This window comes from Octopus sinensis, linkage group LG8 (assembly GCF_006345805.1).
Source record: "Octopus sinensis linkage group LG8, ASM634580v1, whole genome shotgun sequence".
Taxonomy (NCBI): Eukaryota; Metazoa; Mollusca; class Cephalopoda; order Octopoda; family Octopodidae; genus Octopus; species Octopus sinensis.
In genome coordinates, this window is record NC_043004.1 from 25849287 (window position 1) to 25873005 (window position 23719).

Here is a 23719-nt window from a genome sequence, read left to right on the forward strand (position 1 = left end):
GATTACAGAAATAAAAGATGGCAGAAAGAGCAATGGTGCTTACTAAAGAGGACATTAAGTAGACAGGCTGTCCTACTGAAACAACAAATAGTAAACGGTGCTAAAACTTACAGATCAACTTTAATTTTGTTGCTGTGAGGAGAGGTGAGTTGGAAACTGTCATGGCGTCAGTGGCTTTTATCTGGAGGAAAGAGAGACAGGGAGATAATAAATGAAAGACTATCAAATTCAATTATCAAAGAGACAAACAAAAAAAAAACAGAAAAGAAAATAAAATAATATAAAAATATTTGCATGAATTGAAACTATACCAACGGTCATGGCAGATTTTTACTGAATGCTGACACCTCTGTACTGTCAGTGTATGTGTACTTATATGAATGCATATACATGAGTGTGTATGAACATTCATATGTCTGTGTGACTATAAGTAAAAGCATGGCTGTGTGGTTAAGAAATTTACTTCCCAACTACATGGCTTCAGGTTCAGTCCCACTGCATCACTTTTTGAGCGTCTTCTACTCTAACTTTGGGCCAACTAACGCATTGTAAGCAGATTTGGTAGAGAGAAATTGAAAGAAGTTCATTGTGCATGTGTACATGTCAACACATACATATAATGAAGACAGACAGACACACACACACACACACTCACTCACACACAATGAACTTCTTTCAATTTGTCTACCAAATCAGATTCACAAGGCAACCAATGGTCCAGAGTCAGCGCAGAAGACACTTGCTCAAGAAGTGGGGCAGTGGCACTGATGTTTTTTTCCTTGTTAAGTTCTCTTTGGATTTTTTCTCTGCATGTATGCACATTTTTACTTTAACATTGTAACTTTTTTCAAACAGTCTTGCCTATCACTTTTTAGCCTTCTGTAAAATATATATATACATATATATATACACATATATATAAACATATATACACACATATATATACATACATACATACATATACATACATATATATACATATATATACATATACATACAATATATATACATATACATACAATATATATACATATATATATATATATATACATGTATATACATCATCATCATCATTTAACGTCCGTTCTCCATGCTGGCATGGGTTGGACGGTTCGACCGGGATATATATATATATACACATATACATGGCCACAGCTCATGAGCTGAAACTAGATAAGAATAATAAGAATACATACATATATATACATATATATATGTATATATATATATATATATATAATGGGAAGCTTTATGAAAATAGACAAAAGACGAAGGCAGGTTTACGGAAATAAACAAAAGACGAAGGCAGGTGTAATACAAACAAACAATTGTATTAGTATGGCGCTCAGGAAATATAAATAAAACAAGTCTTTAACGTTTCGAGCCTACGCTCTTCAACAGAAAGATACACAGAGAAGAAACACAGAAAGAAGGAGAGAAAAAAAATGCATGCAGAGGCTAGCGAATCAACATGGCGATCTGATTTTGGCCAGAAGTCAAAGATCAAGCGTGAGACGCAAGAGCGAAATTAGGGGAGATAATAGGGTTAAATGACCTCACTCCAACATAAGAGTGTGTGTGTGTGTACGAGAAGAGTGTGTATGTGTGTATGAGAGAGTATTAGTGCGTATGAGAGGTCTGGACGTGTGTATGTATATATGATGTGATGTGTAAAGTCGTATGGTGTAGTGTAGAGAGAGGGGAAGAGGGGGGAGGTGAGGGGGATAAAGAAAGGGGAGAAGAGGAGAGAAGGAAAGGGGAGAAGAGGAGGGGGAAGGGAGAGAAGGAAGGAGAGAAGAGGAGGGGAGAGAAGGGGGAGAAGGAAGGAGAGGAGAAGAGGAGGATAGAGGGGGAGGGGGAGAGAGAGAGAGAAGGAGAGTGAGGGAGCAGAGAGAAAGAGGGAAGGGGAAGAGGGAAGGAGGGAAGGAGAAAGAGGGAAGAAGGGAAGAGGAGTAGGGGTGAAAGGATGAAGGACTGAAGAGAAGTAGGGTTCAGGGGGGATGTTAGATGAGGAGGGGGGAGAGGGGGTTAGATGAGGAGGGGGAGAGGGGGTTAGATGAGGAGGGGGGAGAGTTGAGACCAAATGGCGTATAAGAGCGAAGAGAGAAGATTAATTCCTGTTCACGGCGCAAACGGGAATCCGGATGGGCTCTGTGCAAGGACAAACCAAACACAGACAGGTGTTGCAAGGAGTGACCAGTGGAGCGGAAATGGCATGAGACCGGTGTGTCGTTCACAAGGCGGATGTCACGGAGGTGTTCTGCGAACCGGTCAGCCAAGCGGCGTCCCGTTTGTCCGATGTACAGGGAATGGCAGAGAGAGCAAGAGACGCAATAGATAATATTGCTGGAGGTGCAGGTGAAGGAGTTGATGATGCGATAGGGTCGATGATGGGTGCCAGTGAGGAGGGTGGTGTTGGAGAGGTAAGAGCAAGTGCGGCAACGTGAGTGGGAGCAGGGGACCAAGCCAGGTTGGGAGGTAGGGTCAGGGAAGGAGCTATGGACCAAAAGGTCTCGAAGGTTATGGGCTCGTTTGAAAGAGGGGAGGGGTCGGTTAGGGAAGAGGTGTGAAGTGGACGGGTCGGACTGGAGATGACGGAAAGCTCGAAGAATGGTGCGTTGGAGAGGTAGGGTCGTGGGGTGGTAAGTGAGGGGAAAAGGGAGGCGGGAGACTACAGGGCGGGTTCGGGGAGAGAGAGCAGATACACGGTCCACGGAACGTGCTCTGGCAAGGGCGGTGTGGATAGTGGTGAGGGGGTATCCACGTAGGATGAAGTGGTGAGCCATACATTGAGACTGAGTCTCAAAGTCATGGTCGTCACTACAGAGCCTACGTAGATGGAGGAATTGGGAATAGGGGATGGAAAGCTTGGTGTGTTCTGGGTGGGAGGAAGAGAAGTTGAGATATGAGTGTGAGTCTGTGTGTTTGTAGTGAATGGAGGTGGTAAGAGTGGAGTGAAGAATGCTAACCGAAATGTCGAGGAAGGAGACAGAGGTGTTGGAGATAGTGGAAGTGAAGTGGAAGGCTTTATGGAAAGATTGAACGAAAGAGAGGAAGGAATCTAGATGTTCACGGGAGAGTGTGGTGGCACCGATAATGTCGTCAATGTAACGACCGTATAGTTCAGGAGTGGGACCAGTGAAATTAGAGAATATTTGGGCCTCAACATAGCCAATGAACAGGTTCGCATAGTTGGGTCCCATTCGCGTTCCCATGGCCACTCCCGAGACCTGATGGTAGAACTCATTATATATATATATATATATATATATATATATATATATATATAATATACATATATATACATACATATATATATACATACATATATATAATATACCTTCTGTAAAATATTTTTTTTTCATTTTTCAATACTAATATGTACTAGCACTATGATCCGGCGTTGCCAGGTCATAGTGCTAGTGCATGCATATATAGCTGCGTGCGTGCGCACATACACGCGAGTACTGTCCAAATCTCCGACCAATCACATACAGCTAGCTGGCATTCAATTGGCATATCAAGTTTCGGGCATTTTGATTGGGTTTGGGATCGAAAATACACAAAAAAAGTCACTTCTATTGATTTTTTAAGGGCTTTGCAGGGTGACTGGGGAAATGTAAAGATGTGCACGACCACCCTTGGACGGTTTTGAATGACCATAGAAAGTGCGAGCCCTCTAACTGAAAAATTGTGGATTTGTATAAAGCACACGCACACAGACATTTTGCCGTTTATATATAGAGAGATAACTCTCTATGGTTTTTTTCTACTAGTCACCTGTTACATTATATTCTACTATACACATATAAATATATACATACATATATATATGAACATATATACGCATATATACATACACACACACACACACACACACATATATATATACATATATACATACATATATATATATAATATATATATATATATATATATACACACATACATATATATAAAGCTGAAGTTGTCTGTGTGTGTGTTGACCCAAATTGAGAGTATGATAGAAGAAGGCTTGCTCTTCATTCTGTAGAAGACAAAATTCAAATCGGACCATGTTGAGACCAAAAATTATTTACATCAAAATGGTGCTTTTTTACCATGAAAATCCCTATCTTTTTACGATTTTTTGACTGCTGTGTCGCCATTTTTCGGTGTATTTCAACCAGAAAAAGTGCGACCTGCATGCTGTTACTATCTACGATGTTCAAGTCAAACCTTCAATGGGTATGTTTTGATTTTACAGATTTTTTTTAGTTATACGTGATGTAAAATAGTCGATTTTATTCATTTTACATGTACAACCAAGATTCATGTTGCCCACCCGTTTGGCTTCAAAATAACTTTTTTTTTTAATTCTTGTAACCACAAACTGTTCTTACTAACGTTTTGGATTTTCCTGTACATTTTCTTAATGAATACAGTTGCACCGTTAATTTCTTAATAGATTTTCAGTAAAGTTCGAAACTTGAGCTTCATTTTGCTTTAAATCTACGAGTAATTTTTTCTCCATAATGTTAATAGAAGGATATTAACCAACAATACCAACAACTGAAGTCGGCATTACACATTTGCAGCACATTCAGAGCAAACTCAAGCATCACCACACTATACTTTTATTCATAGATTGAAACTATGTAAAAACTTTGTTAACGTGACATCAAAGTCTGCTGTTTTAAGTGCAACTAAAAAACAAACCTGAGCAATGCCGGGTTATACTGCTAGCATATATATATATATATCTATATATATAAAACTCAACTTGTGTGTCTGTGTGTTTAACTTCCTGGCACATCTCCTAGCCAACAAATCGTAGAACCACCAAAAATGGGTCACTTAAAGTTTAGGTGAATGAAAATTGGACTGCGCTATTTCTGTTCCGAAATTCATCTCGCAAGTGCAAAAATCGATAATGTGTTTGTTTAGGCCTTATCCCATGCATTGAATAGTGAACTTTACTCAGTCAGCTGTTTGATGTGAACTGTGTTCCCCACGCGTGCAAGCATGTGTAAATTGCATGAAAAATAAAAAATCAAGATATAAAAACGAATCGCCGTAAACATTGTAGAAATTCGGCAAAGGAATGAATTTTTGGGATGTAGCCTGGAGGGTTTTTTTGTATTAATCGTTTGGACTTTGTGAACACATACCAATTGTTTTCATAACATTTTTAACGCTTTGAATTAAATGTGACCATTTTGCGTTGAGTCTGCAGTTTGAATCACTTTAACTAAATTTTAGCAGGCCGGATTTTTGATCATCACGATACATCGCCAGTGACTCCCTCAAACTCTCCCCTGAAATCCCCATTGAGAAATACTGATCTAAAAGAATAATTCAACAATGCAATTATTTGATCAACAAAAATTTATGAAACGCTTCTACATACTTCCTATTGAGGAAATGGAACACATAAGCGCAAAAATAGAGGACATTAAATGCTTGATTTTAAAACCAACATAATTGAATTTTGATTGAACTTCATCCAAGTTTAGCTTAATTCGGGCATGCATAGAACGCACAAGTGCACGAGTCGGGCAATACTGCTAGTATATATACATATATATATATATACATTATATATATATATATATATATATATATATATATATAATTTTAATGCCATGGATATCTTTAGGATACCAAAAGATACCTAGAGGTTATAACTGTTATCCACTACATGGCAATACTTCAACATCTTGCTCTGTCGTTGTATTGAAGGCTTTTTTATAATCAAGGTATATAAGGTATTATGGTAGATTTTACATCTGGTGTTTTTCTATCAGTTGGTTAACAACATCTATATAATTGCTAATGGAGCTGCTTCCGAAAATTTCTGGCTTTTGTGCCTGAGTCCCATCCAAAATCTTTCCCTGTTTCTCTAAGTTTCAGAGTAGACTTATTGAGCAGTCATTGTTTCAAGTCGCATTTATCTCTCTTTTTGTATATTACAATCATTATTGCGTTTCCCTCCCATAGACCCAGTAGTTTCCTTTTATTAATATGTTGCTTTCATTTTGACTGGAATATCATCTCCTTCAATGATTACGTAATCTTGGACTGTCTCTTCTGGTAGATCCAGCAGTAAACATTAGTTTGGAGAATTGCTCAGCTCTTGTTGGAATTCCTAGCTGTTGTTTCCAGGCTTTGTCTATTGATATCTAGATGATTAGACTTTACTGTACTCACCATGCTTTGGTGGTCACCATCAGTATTTAGTTTGTTAATGACTGCCAGCTTGTTCATCAAGATAAGGTCTATCTTGTTTATTCATGTCCATTTAACTGACAAATAGATATGAAGGCAATCATAATTGCTAATGATCAACAGCATGAAGACACACTCAACATCATAGAAATTCAATTACACGTTGAATCCTCAGAGTTGTATGTAACTCTGCCTTAAAGTAAACATATTTCTGATGTCAATATATTGTAATAAAGCATCTCTTCAATAAAGCATCTCTTTGTATCTTAGTCCTATGTTTCAATTATAAAACTCTATTTTCTGTTTTTTAAGCCATGGGTATTTTCAGCCAACTATATAACAGCTGTTCATTTAGTAGACTAGAAATTTTACAGTTCATTGTACTGTCTAAAGATGACAAATCCCAAGTGTGAAGTGGGAATGATTGGTTATGTGGGAAGATTAAAGAAATGGGGGTTGCCTGAGGCATGGAGCTCAATGTAATGCCTGTAGCCATGAAGTTATGCATCCTTGATGAAAGAGTAAAGCAACAGCTTAGTAGCTTGATAGATCTAAGCTGCTGAAAGAAATTACTGATATTACAACCTTCATATCCAGTCTGGTATTGAAATACTATGAGTAAACAACTTGCTGAATTTATTCATAGTATTTAAAAAAAACAAAAAACAATATACATATATATACACATGGCTATACATATTCAAAAACATTTTATACACACAATTACCATGTAGATACAAAGTAATCAAAAGCTTGCAGTGATTTAACAGGTTAAGTTCAAATTATATTTTAATTAGTATAGTTTGTGCTACATGTAATTAGCATGAAGAAATCATCAGGGATAGTAGACACCAATTAGGAATGTTTCTACAGAATACCTACCCACCCTCAACTTAGAGAAAAGATACAAGATATTCTTTATTTATTTTTGCTTTGTTTATTGAAATATTAATATCTGCAAATGTGAAGGCAGCAAAAAAAAAAGACTATAGCTCACCCCACTACCAGCCCTCTTTGAAAAAATTGATCTTTTGCCAAGTCAGATGAAATCAATATACATACTATTAATGCCAACAGTTTGTTAAATATAAAGTTTCTACAGGAAACTATATTTATAATTTATAATCTATAGGAAACCTATCAAAGTGGTCGACAAGCATATCATGAATATGAAAAGAGTGGTGGTGTGTGACAGTGAAAATGGCCAATAACTACAGAGAATGATATTATTGAGCTAATATATCAACTGTTGGATGTCCAAATGTTAATTAATGAGAAGATTTAGGGTACAAATCTATTTTTCCATGCTTGCATGAACAGGGTAGGGAAAGGACTTCTCCAAAAGAGTATCTCCCTATCTGTTGTGATATTTTGTGAACCTCTTGAGGTCAACCTTCACCTACAGGTTTCCATCTTTGGTGTTGCAAGTCCAGTCCACTTGGATTGCATGACACTTCTTTCCCCTTATAAATCACATGTTTGTATCAGCTCAGTTTCTTGTCTTGCACACAATCTGATTCCTCATGTATCTAATTTTGCTTTTAGTTCATTTACATCCCACCATTCATCCAGATCAACAAAGCATGCTCACCTTATTCCTTCCCAACCTTCTCACATTCTTCACATTCAATGCTCATGTTTCATACATCATCACGCTTATGACACAAGCATCATTCAATCAGCCTTTTAAGAGAGAATCCTTTTGTTATCAGCTGAGATAATAGCTACCTGGCATTTTTTCATCCCATTCTTTATTCTGGCAACTATGCTGTCTGAACCTCTGCTAAGTCGGTCATCTAGGTAAAAAACTTCTATGGAGCTTTCTGAACATTTGAAGGAATTTGTCCCTCAATACTCTTGTACATCTCTTACATATGAACTTGACCTTCCTTACAATGCTGCCACATATGCAGTCTACTTTCCCTCTCAGTCAGCTCTTAGGTGCCACTACACTTCTTGAGTATCCATAATTTACATTTCCTTCTTCATATCAAATATGGCCACTTCACAAATGACAGTAGAGACTTTGATATATTTAAAAAATTTGATTACTTCCTATATAAATTGTTAGAGTATTTTTTTTTTTTTACAAAAAATAAATTTCGTCAAACTTGGTTACATGATCACCTTGAACCCAATCATCAACAAAGAGAAAAACTTATTCTGGGATAGACAGAGAAAAAGACAGTGACCAAGGTAAACAGTAAAAAAAAAAAGTATCATGATTTGAGCAGAATAGAGACAGCTGATGTCAGCATAGTAAGAGCTCTGGTCTATTTTCTTATTTGATGTCTCTGGATGATAGGGAATTGGTAAGATGATAGAGAAATAGTAAGGCTAAATTTTGAAAGGCTGGAATCTCTTTGATTATAGATATGTTCAATAAAAGTTGGTCAAAGGCTAAACAACTATATAACATACTAAATAAGTTGTATGACAATGTAATTGTTAGAGGTCATTAATTTTGAAAACCATTAAGGATTATGTCAACACCAAGTCATATTTTGGATTTCCATAATTTTCAATTTTCTCTTTTTATGTGAATTTTGTTTTTTGATATGAGAACTTTCTGGAATAAGAATGATAAAACCATTTATTCTGATTCCATTGGGTAACTAGAGATGAATTCTCAGGAATTTACAAACAAACCAAACATTTTTTCCTACAAAATTTCTTGATCAAGGATTTAATTCAGAGAAAATTAAAATTGAGAAAGCAACAATTTTGATATATGGTTCTTAGTGAATACCAAACTTAGCACACGCACCTTAAAGTTCTATTGACTGGATAGATACTTGTTTGAAAACGAAAAATAAAATTTCACTACGCCATATGCCCGTGGGCATATGGTGTAGTGGTTAAGAGCACAGGCTACTAACCCCAAAATTCCGAGTTCGATTCCAGGCAGTGACCTGAATAATAATAATAATAATAATAATAATAACAACAACATCGAAAAGTACCTTAGGAATGAGAACCCAGGTTTGAAATTTCCCCAAGACACCTGATGAAGGCTGTTTTTGAATTCTACTGTTGTATGAAATTTTTGGATATTTCTTGCTGCTGATGGTACTCTTTTTTCACTATATACAACGTAGTTTTTCAAACCCAATATCTAATGGTGCTTTCAGCATTTTGCAGTCTTCTACCTCCTTCCTTTCTTGATAGGTAGAGCCTGTCAATATTACTTTTAGGGTAGTGTGCATTGTGTATAGTGAGAAGTTTCATAGTTCTTCTATCCAAGCTTCCTAGTTCTTGTATCCAATTACTACTACTATTGTTGTTGTTAGCTATCAAAAATTAATACAGCTAGTAGACTTAGAATTTTTGAACAAATAGCAGACAGCAACTAGTGTCTCCACAATGTTGCCTATGGCCCATAACCCTAATCCAATCAATTTAATTTCATATCTTAATCAGGATGTAACAATTATACAATAATTGTAGTGTGTATATGTTTGTTATTGTTTCTATTTTTCTTTCTCAGCCTCATTACTCTCTGCCAGATGGCTTGTTTCCAACCTGTCCTTCACCCAGTGAACTACAACTAATGTAGGTTGGTTGCACCTCTTCTTTTTACATTGGCAAACATCACTTATGGCACATTTTCAGCATGTGTTCTTCATTTCTCATCAAATGTTTACAAACACCCAACTTCCTGTATTTTGCACTCAACCCTTCCGATACATCAATGGTTTGTAAGTTTCTAAGAACTCCCTCATCTAATTCCTTAAATTTATACAAGACACATCGGCCTCGGGTTTTCTCCTGTCTTTCAAACAGGTTCCAGCAGTGCCTTGGAATTTCCATCATTGGTTTTTCTGTTTTCTGCTCATCACTGACTTTTCACCCTCTGGGTGTTCTGAACAACAAAATGTGAGTGGTTTTTCATGTATGCTAATTTGACAAGAATAATGAGTGCAAAAGGAAAGCGGGCCAACAAGTGAAGATGGTAGCCCAGAAACAAACAGATGCAATGAAGAACAATTGGTGGCAGGCCAAAAGAATTGGAATTCTGAAACTAGTAGACATTCATGGCATCATAAGTTTCTTCAGTGTAACTAAGACAATCCATGGTGTTAGTTATACTGAAGGCTCAATACATCTCAGGTCTTAAGAATGTACAGAAATAATGGAACATGCAACTATCAACAACCATTGGAAAGCACATTTTCAAAATATGTTTAACCGTTTAGCATTTAAACCAGCCATATCCAACGAAAATATTGTGCCTGTTTTATGTTCAAACTGGCCAGATCCAACTTTTGACCCCTACTCTACAATGTCAGTCAAAAAATATATATCATCAAAGTCTCAAGGCTACAAAATAATATGAGATAGATTTAAAACAATATGAATAAATAAGCACTACATTTGACAGAGTAATCTAAATGCTTCAGAGTTCATCATAAATTCAACAAATTGCACAAAGGTCAATGATGAATAATTTAGGTGCACCATCTGATATTTTGGAAACTAAAAAAGCAATTTATTTTCAAAAACAATAAGGCACCTGAATATGACTGGATTTTGTCTGAGTTATAGCAATTTGGGAATGAAAGACTAACAACAAAGCTTAATACAGTGTTTCTGTTAATTTGGATATGGAAAGAGGTACCAGCTGACAATTGTTACTCTCTTCAAGAAGGAAGGTGAATTACTAGAGAAATCTTGTTATGTCAAAAGCTAAAAATAAAAATTCTGGCTAGAATCCAACTCATCTGATTTCTCCCATAATCAGAGATTCTACTACAAGAATCTGAAATTGGTTTTCAACCTTCTACAAGTGCTACAGCTCTTACTCTCTGTGCTGCCATTTAAAGGTGAGCAACACAAACTATTGTACATGGTTTTCTTTGACAACAAGGTTTTTGATACAGTAAACTGAGAAGGTCTGTGGAAATTGATAACCAAACTTGTGTGTGTGTGTGCGCACGTGTGTGTGTGTGTGTGTGTATATATATATATATATATATATATAGGTGGAGGCGCAATGGCCCAATGGTTAGGGCAGCGGACTTGCAGTCATAGGATCGCAGTTTCGATTCCCAGACCGGGTGTTGTGAGTGTTTATTGAGCAAAAACACCTAAAGCTCCACGAGGCTCCAGCAGGGGGTGGTGGCGATCCCTGCTGTACTCTTTTGCCACAATTTTCTCTCACTCTTTCTTCTGTTGGCCTACTCGTTTAGCCAGCAGGGTGGCGTCATTTTAAGGCTAAAACAATGCGAAGTGCATTGTGACCAGTGATGTGTAGCAACATCTGATAGCCTGGTCGGTCACGGTGATATATAAATAGATGTATTTTACCCTTGTTTACAATTAACACGGAAAAAATAGATAAACAGATACCAGGGTAGCAAAAAATCACACAAGTAAAAAGGGCATAACACCTTGTTTTTAAAAGTAGAAACTCCAGGTTTATGTGAAATATTTTGTATAATATACATAAATAGAGTTAAACGCAGGTGTTATTCAAATTCTTTTACTTCCAACACATGTTTCGAAGATATCATTGGTATTATTGCAAAGGAATAAAATGGTGTAAAACAATGTAATCTTCTCTTCAGGGAAATGAAGAAATGAAACTCATCAATAAAACATTTTAACAGAATATGATGGATATGTATAGTGATGAACTCAATGCTATTAAGCTTTTCTTTTTAAAAAAGTTAGAGGATATGTCAAAGGTAGCCTATAGAAAGAGGAGGGGTAAAGGAAAGAAAAAATCAGAAACCAAATAAATGAGAAGTATAGAACAATATGTAGATTAAATAAAACCCTTAAGTCTTGGAACAAGAAATATATAGTGGAAGTGAAATGTAAGAAGAAAATCAATGTTTAAATTATATATAATGGTAGATATCACTTATATGAACTAAAGGTGTGTTTCTGCCAATGTTTACATCGGTAAGCATGCTATATAACCATGTTTACAAAGGGATTTTTAGAAAAAAGAGTAAAAAATACTTCACAATTACAGAGAAGATAGAATTTCTTGCCTTTATCATAAGGGAACAAAATAGAGAGAATCAACCAATCTAAATTAAATTGTTTATTATGGTCTTTTAAATATCAAGCCCTGGCTTGAACCCAATAGCAAATCTCTGGTCAACTGTCAAACAGAAACTCTATAAAAGAAGCAAACAGTACAACAATAAGGTAGAACTGTGGGATGCTATACAAAGTATTACAGTTGCAGTTTTGCCAGATCAAATTGGAAAACTAACAAATTTGAAGGACAACAGATAAGTAACATTAATTGAAAAGAAAGGTTGTTATATCAACATGTAAATAGTTTCAACCATATATTAAAACACTGTTCTTTGAATTAGAAAAAGTTCATGATGGGTTTATATATTTTAATTCTCCTGATACGCAGAGGAAATAACAATTTCAACATTTGCATAATAACTTCAGACACCTAATTCTAGTAAATTCTCCATTACTCACAAAAAACAGATCAGATGTATGTCAAATTTTAGCCACGATTAAGAAAGAGCATTTGCAGCAACATCCTAAAATTTCAGCTTCCTTTGTACATGTATGTTCATTTTACTAAAATAAAAAATTAACAATTTGCATAATATTTTCAGACAAGGTGTATATGTATATATATAGTGTGTAAGGCTGCTTGTTGAGGGTTGCCTCATTGGTGTTTAAATGTACACTAATTTTATATGGAGAATATGTTGTCTATTGTCTTTTTATATATGTTAGGCCACTGGTAGTGAAATTTCTAAAAAAAAAATCGCTACCTTATATTTTACGAATATGATTTTAGCAATTTCAGAAGATTAATTTGGCATTTTTTCATTTGCTGCCAGCTGATGATTTGAAAAATTATAATTTATAATGATGAGACATGTGTTATTCTGTCTCTAAATTATATGCTAATGTTTTGGCGTAGCCACTCATGAGAACTCTGCCTAGCAAATTATTTTATTTGCTAGAGTTTGAAACATAGGTATGGCTGCAAAAAAAAAAAGTTAAAGATTTTATTTTTCATTCCTTTCAGGATTGCTCTTAAATGTGGTTTTTGGTCATTTTGACTGCTCCTTCTAGCATGTAAGACTGCCTGTTAAGGGTTGCCACTTTTGTGTTTAAATGTACACTAATTTTATATGGAGAATATGTTGTCTATTGACTTTTTATACATGCTAGGCCACTGGTAGTGAAATTTCTAAAAAAAAAAATTTGCTACCCTATAGTTTATGTATATATATATATAAATGTACATACATAAAATATAGAGTACCAATATTTTTTTTCGCTTCCCGAGAGTTATACTAATAATCTGTTTGTTGTCTACACCACCTGTCTTCGTTTTTTTGTTGTTTTTTTTGTGAATTCTCTCCATATATATATATATATATATATATAAGGTCATAGAGGTTGTCAGGGTATATGATAGAGTGCTTAAGCTCAGGCTAGTCCTACAGAACAGCACACCTACAATTATCTCCGCCTACGCCCCACATGTGGGGCTACTAAATGATCAGAAGGACCACTTTTATGACACTCTTCTACAGGCTACCTCAAAGACGAGTGGCAATGACCTCATCTTTGTGGCTTGAGACTTTAATGTTTAAAACATCTGGTGGTGTGGGCTATGGCCTAGTCACCCGCATTATAAACCAGGTAGTTCATAATGGAGTCATACCCAATGACTGGTGTAGCAGCACTATAGTGTCCTTCTAATTTAATTAAATTCTATGTCTTTGTGCAGCTGAAGATTGCGCTACATTTTAAATTGATGTAATGAAATGATTGCATTGTTCAATTAAATGGAGTTGCATGAAATGTTCGTACTGCATTATCTCTGGATATCCTTGTTGCTTATTTTGATTTTATGTACATATATATAATATATATATATATGTATATATATAGGGGGGGGGGAGAATTCACAAAAAAAACAAAAGACAGGTGGTGTAGACAACAAACAGATGTATTAGTTTAATGCTCAGGAAGTGAAAAAGTCTTTAATGCTTCAAGCTTATGCACTTCCACAGAAAAAACAAAGAGAAAATAAAGAATGTGTAGTGGCTAGTGATCTATCAGTGCAAATATATATATATAATATATATATGTATATATATGTATGTATGTATATATATATATGTATATATATATATATATATATATATATATATGTATATATATATATATGTATATATATATATCATCATCATCATCATCATCGTTTAGCGTCCATTTTCCATGCTAGCATGGGTTGGACGGGTCAACTGGGGTCTGTGAAGCTGGAAGGCTTCGTCAGGCCCAGTCAGATCTGGCAGTGTTTCTACGGCTGGATGCCCTTCCTAACGCCAACCACTCCGCGAGTGTAGTGGGTGTTTTTTACGTGCCACCTGCACAGGTGCCAGACAGAGCTGGCGAACGGCCACGAACGGATGGTGCTTTTACGTGTCACCGGCACGGGGCCAGGCGATGCTGGCAACGGACACGAACGGATGGTGCTTTTACGTGCCACCGACACGGGGCCAGACAGAGCTGGCAACCGGCCACGAACGGACGGTGCTTTTACGTGTCACCGGCACGGGGGCCAGCCGAGGCTGGCAATGGACGCGAACAGATGTGCTTTTACGTGCCACCGACACGGGGCAGACAGAGCTGGCAAACGGCCACGAACGGATGGTGCTTTTACGTGTCACCGGCACGGGGCCAGGCGATGATGGCAACGGACACGAACGGATGGTGCTTTTACGTGCCACCGACACGGGGCCAGACAGAGCTGGCAACCGGCCACGAACGGACGGTGCTTTTGCTTTTACGTGTCACCGGCACGGGGGCCAGCCGAGGCTGGCAACGGACGCAAACAGATGGTGCTTTTACGTGCCACCGACACGGGGCAGACAGAGCTGGCAAACGGCCACGAACGGATGGTGCTTTTACGTGTCACCGGCACGGGGTCCAGCCGAGGCTGGCAACGGACGTGAACAGATGGTGCTTTTACGTGCCCCCGACACGGTTGCCAGACAGAGCTGGCAAACGGCCACGAGCGGACGGTGCTTTTACGTGTCACCGGCACGGGGGCCAGCCGAGGCTGGCAACGGACACGGACGGATGGTGCTTTTACGTGCCACCGACACGGGGCCAGACACAGCTGGCAAACGGCCACGAACGGATGGTGCTTTTACGTGCCACCGACACGGGGCCAGACAGAGCTGGCCAACGGCCACGAACGGATGGTGCTTTTACGTGTCACCGGCACGGGGCCAGGCGAGGCTGGCAACGAACACGAACAGATGGTGCTTTTACGTGCCACCGACACGGGGCCAGTCAGAGCTGGCAAACGGCCATGAGCGAATGGTGCTTTTACGTATCACCGGCACGGGTGCCAGACGAGGCTGACAGCGGACACGAACAGATGGGTCACTTAACCCCTGCTTTCTGATATATGATTTGATTTTGATTGTTCTCACTGGTCTTGCCGGGTCTTCTCACGCACAGCATACTTCCATAGGTCTCGGTCTCTGGTCATTTCCTTGGTGAGACCTAGAGTTCGAAGGTCGTGCTTCACCACCTCGACCCAGGTTTTCCTGGGTCTACCTCTTCCACAGGTCCCCTCAACTGCCAGGGTGTGGCACTTTTTCACACACCTATCTTCATCCATTCTCACCACATGACCATACCAGTGCAATCGTCTCTCTTGCACACAACATCTGATTCCTCTTAGGTCCAACTTTTCTCTCAAGGTACTTACACTCTGTCGACTATGAACACTGACATTACACATCCAACGGAGCATACTAGCTTCATTTCTCGCGAGCTTACGCATGTCCTCAGCAGTCACGGCCCATGTTTCACTGCCATGTAGCATGGCTGTTCGTACACATGCATCATACAGTCTGCCTTTTACTCTGAGCGAGAGGCCTTTAGTCACCAACAGAGGTAAGAGCTCCCTAAACTTTGCCCAGGCTATTCTTACTCTAGCCGTTACACTTTCAGCACACCCACTCCTGACTTGGTCACCAAGATAACGGAAGCTATCAACCACTTCTAATTTTTCCCCCTGGAAAGTGACGGAAGTTGTTTTCTGCAGATTTTCAGCGGTTAATGCTCCCGAGCATCTGCCACATACAAAAACCATCTTCCTAGTTAGCCTTCCTATGACATTGCTGCACCTCTTATGTGTCCATAGCTTACACTTGGTGCATCTTATAGAGTTTCTACCTACACCTTTTCTACAGATCGAGCAGGGCCATCTACCTGAAGGCGTTTGTGATTTGTCTACTTCCTACTTATTACGACTTTGGTTTTAGCTAGGTTGACTCTAAGGCCCTTCGATTCTAAACCATGCTTCCACACCTGAAACTTCTTCTCCAGTTCTGATAATGACTCAGCAATTAGAGCAAGGTCATCAGCATAGAGGAGCTCCCAGGGGCATCCTGTCTTGAATTCCTCCGTTATTGCTTGGAGGACTATGATAAAATAGGGGGGCTGAGGACTGAGCCTTGGTGGACCCTACCTCTACCCGGAATTCTTCACTGTACTCATTTCCAACCCTCACCTTACTAGCAGCGTCCCTGTACATGGCTTGCACAGCTCTCACTAACCATTCTTCTATTCCTAGTTTCCTCATTGACCACCATATGTATATATATATATATGTATATATATATATATATGTATATATATATATATGTATATATGTAATATATATATATGTATATATATGTATATTTAATATATGTATATATATATATGATATATATATATATGTATAATATATATATATATGGTATATATATAATATATATATATATATATATATATATGTATTATATATATATATGTATATATATATATATATATATATATTAATATATATATATGTATATATATATATATGTATATATATATATATGTATATATATATATATATAATATATATATATATATATATATGTATATATATATAATGTATATATATATATGTATATATATATTGTATATATATGTATATATGTATATATATTATATATGTATATATGTATATATGTATATATGTATATATGTATATATATGTAGGTCTCTCGCTAAGAGTAAAAGGCAGACTATATGATGCGTGTGTACGTACAGCCATGCTACATGGTAGTGAAACATGGGCCGTGACAGCTGAGGATATGCGTAAGCTTGCAAGAAATGAAGCCAGTATGCTCCGATGGATGTGTAATGTCAGTGTTCATAATCGTCAGAGTGTAAGTACTTTGAGAGAAAAGTTGAACCTAAGAAGTGTCAGTTGTGGTGTGCAAGAGAGACGGCTGCTCTGGTATGGTCATGTGACGAGAATGGCTGAAGATAGTTGTGTGCAAAAGTGCTACAACCTAGCAGTTGAGGGAACCTGTGGAAGAGGTAGACCCAGGAAAACCTGGGACGAGGTGGTGAAGCACGACCTTCGAACTTTAGGTCTCACCAAGGAAATGACTGAAGACCGAGTCTATGGAAGTGTGCTGTGCATGAGAGGACCCGGCAGGACTAGTCAGGCCATATCCCGGGGCCCCTACCTGGACGTAGTCGATCCACCTGTGCATACCTTCCTTCTTGTGACACTTGTGAAGACCTGCTGAGGCAAGTGAAAATCAATCAAAATAGATGAACATCAATGGAATTTGTATCTTGTGGTACCAGTGCCTGTGGCACACAGAAAACCATCCGAACGTGGCCGTAGCCAGTACCGCATCGACTGGCCTCCGTGCTGTGGGAACATGGTGGCACATAAAAACACCATCCGAAGACCCGGCAAGACTAGTCAGGTCATAACCCGTGGGCCCTACCTGGGACGTAGTCAGTCCACCTGTACATACCTTCCGACTTGTGAAGACCTGCTGAGGCAAGTGAAAATCAATCAAATCAAAACAAATCAAAATAGATGAACATCAATGGAATTTGTATCCTTGTGGTACCAGTGCCAGTGGCACACAAGAATCCATCCGAACGTGGCCGTAGTCAGTACACGCTTGTGGTACCAGTGCCGTGTGGCACAAGAATCCATCATCCGAACGTGGCCGTAGTCAGTACCGCTTGTGGTACCAGTGCCGGTGGCACACAAGAATCCATCCGAACGTGGCCGTAGTCAGTACCGCATCACTGGCCATCCGATCGTGGCCGTTCGCCAGCCTCATCTAGCACCTGTGTCGGTGGCACATAAAAACACCATCCGAAGACCCGGCAAGACTAGTCAGGCCATAACCCATGGCCCCTACCTGGGACGTAGTCAGTCCACCTGTGCATACCTTCCTTCTTGTGACACTTGTGAAGACCTGTTGAGGCAAGTGAAAATCAAATCAAAACAAATCCAAAATAGATGAACATCAATGGAATCTGTTCTTTGTGGTACCAGTGCTGGTGGCACACACTTTGTGGTACCAGTGCCGGTGGCACACATGAGAACCATCCGAACGTGGCCGTAGCCAGTTCGCATCGACCGGCCTCCGTGCTGTGGGCACGTAACAAACACCATCCGATCATGGCCGTTCGCCAGCCTCATCTGGCACCTGTGTCGGTGGCACATAAAAAACACCTTCCGAAGACCCGGCAAGACTAGTCAGTCCACCTGTGCATACCTTCCTTCCTTCTTGTGACACTTGTGAAGACCGGTTGAGGCAAGTGAAAATCAAATCAAATCAAATCAAAATAGACAAAATAGATGAACATCAATGGAATTTGTATCTTGTGGTACCAGTGCTGTGGCACACAAGAAATCCATCAGTGCCGTAGTCAGTGCGGTGGCACATGACAAACACCATCGATCGTGGCCGTTCGCCAGCCTCATCTAGCACCTGTGTCGGTGGCACATAAAAACACCATCCGAAGACCCGGCAAGACTAGTCAGGCCATAACCCATGGCCCCTACCTGGGACGTAGTCAGTCCACCTGTGCATACCTTCCTTCTTGTGACACTTGTGAAGACCTGTTGAGGCAAGTGAAAATCAAATCAAATCAAAACAAATCAAAATAGATGAACATCAATGGAATTTGTTATCTTTGTGGTACCAGTGCCGGTGGCACGTGGCACATAAGAAAACCATCCGAACGTGGCCGTAGCCAGTACCGCATCGACTGGCCTCCGTGCTGTGGGCACGTAACAAGCACCATCCGATCGCGGCCGTTTGCCAGCCTCATCTGGCACCTGTGTCGGTGGCACATAAAAACACCATCCGAGCGTGGCCGTCTGCCAGCCTCGTCTGGCACCTGTGTCGGTGGCACATAAAAAACACCATCCGAGCGTGGCCGTCTGCCAGCCTCGTCTGGCACCTGTGTCGGTGGCACATAAAAACACCATCCGAGCGTGGCCGTCTGCCAGCCTCGTCTGGCACCTGTGTCGGTGGCAATAAAAAACACCATCCGAGCGTGGCCGTTTGTCAGCCTCGTCTGGCACCTGTGTCGGTGGCACATAAAATCACCCACTACACTCTCGGAGTGGTTGGCGTTAGGAAGGGCATCCAGCTGTAGAAACACTGCCAGATCTGACTGGACTGGTGCAGCTTTCGGGCTCCCCAGACCCCAGTTGAACCGTCCAACCCATGCTAGCATGGAAAGCGGACGTTAAATGATGATGATGATGATGATATATATATATGTATATATATATATGTAATATATATATATATGTATATATATATATATATATATTAGTATATATATATATAGTATATATATATATATATATATATATATATATATGTATATATATATATATATATAATATATATATAATATATATATGTGTATATATATATATGTATATATATATGGATATATATATATGTATATATATATATATATGTATATATATATAGGTGTGTATGTACGTTTGTGTGTCTGTGTTTGTCCCCCCACCCACCATCGCTTGACAACCAATGTTGGTGTGTTCATGTTCCCGTAACTTAGCGGTTCGGCAAAAGAGGCCGATAGAATAAGTACGAGGCTTAAGAATAAGTCCTGGGGTCGAGTTGTTTGATGAAAGGCAGTGCTCCAGCATGGCCACAGTCAAATGACAAACAAATAAAAAAGAAAAAAAATTGTATATATATACATGTGTGTGTATATGTATATATATATATATATATAGGTATTCACCAAGGATCAGTCCTCAGCCCCCTCTTATTCATTATAGTCCTCCAGGTAATAACAGAAGAATTCAAGACAGGCTGTCCCTTGGAGCTCCTCTATGCAGATGACCTTGCCCTAATAGGCGTGTCACTGCCAGAACTAGAGACAAAGTTTAGGGTGTGGCAGCAAGGCCTAGAATGGAAGGGCCTTAGGGTTGACCTAGCAAAAACCAAAGTCTTAGTAAGTAGGAAGGCTGTCAAACCACAATCCCTGTCAGGTAGATGGCCTTGTTTGATCTGTAGAAAAGGCGTGGGTAGAAACTTCATATGATGTACCCGGTGTAAGCTATGGACACATAAAATGTGCAGCAATATCAAAGGAATGTTAAGCTGGTAAATAGTTTTTGTATGTGTGGCTGATGCACAGGGGTTGCACTGAAGATGTACAGACAACAGATTCCATCACAAGCCAGGCAGAGAAACTAGAAGTACTTAATAGTTTCGGCTACCTAGGTGACCAAGTCTGTAATGAGGGTGGTTGCTCTGAGAGTGTAGTGGCTAGAATAAGAATAGCCTGGGCAAAGTTCAGGGAGCTCCGACCTCTGTTGGCAACTAAGGGCCTCTCACTCAGGATGAAAGGTATACTGTATGATGCACGTGTGCAAACTGCCATGCTACACAGCAATGAAAGATGGACAATGACTGCTGAGGACATGCATTGGCTTGAAAGAAATGAACCTAGTATGATCTGCTGGATATGTAATGTCAGTGTGCATATATGACAGAATGTAAGCACCCTGAAAGAAAAGTTGGGCATAAGAAGCATCAAATGTGGTGTGCAAGCGAGATAACTGAGATGGTATGGTCATGTATTATGTATGGATGAGGACAGCTGCATAAGGAAGTGCCTCTCCCTAACTGTGGAAGGAACCTGTGGTAGAAGTAGACCCAGGAAGAAATGGGATGAGGTAGTGAAGCATCACCTTCGAACACTGGGCCTCACAGAAACAATGACAGGAAACTGAGAACTTTGGAGATATGCTGTGATTGAGAAGACCTGGCAACTAAAGTGAGATCGCAGCCATGGCCAATGCCAGTGTTGCATGTTCGGTCCATTTAAGAGTACTTGGGTGATATGATATGCCAGGCCCACCTGACTGCACCATTCTCCAATCTGATCTGGCAAAGTTTCTACAGCCGGATGCACTTCCTAATGCCAACCACTCTGTGAGTGTAGAAGGTGCATTTTATGTGCCATCGACACAGGAGACAGTCAGGCGGCACTGGCATCAGCCATGTTTGGATGGTGCTTTTTACATGTTACCGGCACCAGAGCCAGTCGGGGAGGGGGGAGGGAGTTGGCATAGACCAAGTTTGGGTGGTACTTCATACATTCCACTGGCACAGGAGCCAGTCAGGTGGAACTGGCAATGACCCATGCATGAATGGTGCTTATTGCATACCACCAACATGGGAGCCAGTCAGGCAGCACTGGCATTGGCCACAGTTACAATTTCCTTTTTTGATTTCTATTTGATTGAGATTTTGATTGTGATTTTGATTTTGATTTTTGATATTGACTCAATAGGTCCCCTCAAGCATGGCGTGTTGCCCAACAATTGAAAAATACTTTTTAAATGGGCTGGTAATTGATAAGTAAGCTGCCAACAATTCTTTGCCGAAAATGCTGTATTCCATTTCTGGTGCCTTGAATTTTTTTTAAAAGAATGATAATGGTTGCCAAGAGCCACAATGAAACTGTTGTAAAACTCCAAACCTCGAAGATTATCTCCAAAGAAATTAAAGATTGCTCGGGTTGAATTTCGTCACATGTTAGACCTCGGAATAATTCGTCCTTCTAGCAGTAACTGGTCTACCCCTTTAGTTTTGGTAAAAAAAAACCTCACAGACTAGTGTCCATGCAGAGATTTTAGACAGCTTAATGCAAAAACGCAAGAGGACAAATATCTAATTCCCCCTATACATAACTTTGCAGATTCGTTGAGTGGTTGTAATATCTTTTTGAAGAAAGATTCAGTAAGAGCATACAATCAAATTCTTGTTGAAGAGAATGACATACCAAAAACAGCAATTACAACTCCATTTGGGTTGTATGAATTTCTTCATATGCCTTTCGGATTGAGGAACGCAGCAAATACTTTCCAAATATTCAATTCATCAATGAAGTAACAAGAGATTTACCTTTTGTATTTGTTTATATAGATGATATTCTCATTGCTAGTCCATCAGAAGTTCATGAAAATCACTTAAAACAAATTTTTGAAAGACTGACTAAATATGGTATAGTGATAAATCCATCAAAGTGTGTTTTCAATGAACGCACTATATCTTTTTTAGGTCATCTCATTGATAAAGAAGGAATTCACCCACTGCCAGACAAAGTTGAAGCTATTAACAAATTTCCACTACCAAATTCTTTACGAAAGCTTAGAGAATTTTTAGGAATCATAATTTTTACAGACGTTTTATTCAACATTGCACAGAAAGTCTATTTCCTTTAACTGAATCATTAAAGAATAGGAAAAAGATAAATGAAGCTATAACTTCAAAAGATGAAGAATTACAGGCTTTTCAAAGCATAAAAGAAAAACTGTATGAAGCAACACTCTTAAACCATCCAGTTCCTGAAGAAAAATTATCGTTGGAAGTTGATGCTTCCAATGTTGGAATCGGTGGAGTTTTACAACAGTTGCATTGTGGCTCTTGGCAACCATTATCATTCTTTTAAAAAAAATTCAAGGCACCAGAAATGGAATACAACATTTTCGGCAAAGAATTGTTGGCAGCTTACTTATCAATTAAATACTTCAGATATTTTCTTGAAGGTAGGTCATTTACATTATTTACTGACCATAAACCATTGACGTATGAACTAAAAAATTCTTCTGGAAAATATTCTCCCAGAGAAATTAGACACCTTGATTGTGTTTCACAGTATACTGTGGATACACTGTATATCAAGGGTGTTGAAAATTCTGCAGCTGATGCACTTTCTCGAATGAATGTTGATGTATTAAGTTCATTAAGCAATATCAATTTAGAAGAAATGTCTAAAGATCAAACTACTGATAAAGAATTTCTTTATATAAAGATTCCAGTCCTACTTTTTAGAAATTTAAATTATTACCGATTCATTCTTGTAAATCACATATTTGGTATGATATTTCTACAGCATTTTCTAGACCATTTGTGTCTGAAAAGCATAGAAAAGTTGTTTTTTTCTACTTTTGGTATTGGAGCTTCATTAAAATTAATATGAAGTCAATTTGTTTGGCCTGGTATGAAAAAGGATATTCATTCTTGGGTTCAATCGTGTAAGCAGTGTTAAGAAGCAAAAGTGAATCGTCACATTAAAGCACCATTAGGTACTTTTGCAAATTCTGATGTTCCTTCCGATACTAACTCTTGATCTCATG

At 38.9% G+C, this 23719-nt stretch overlaps 1 protein-coding gene across 2 annotated transcripts in view; it reads right to left on the bottom strand.

The window, feature by feature from the left end:
- LOC115214765 (E3 ubiquitin-protein ligase TRAF7) overlaps positions 1-23719 on the bottom strand; it is a 183542-nt gene that overhangs the window by 120808 nt on the left and 39015 nt on the right. For both annotated transcript variants that reach the window (XM_029783789.2, XM_029783792.2), the window contains exon 2: positions 112-181. In XM_029783789.2, coding sequence (XP_029639649.1) covers positions 112-181 — 70 coding nt within the window. The remainder of the gene's footprint in view (positions 1-111; positions 182-23719) is intronic.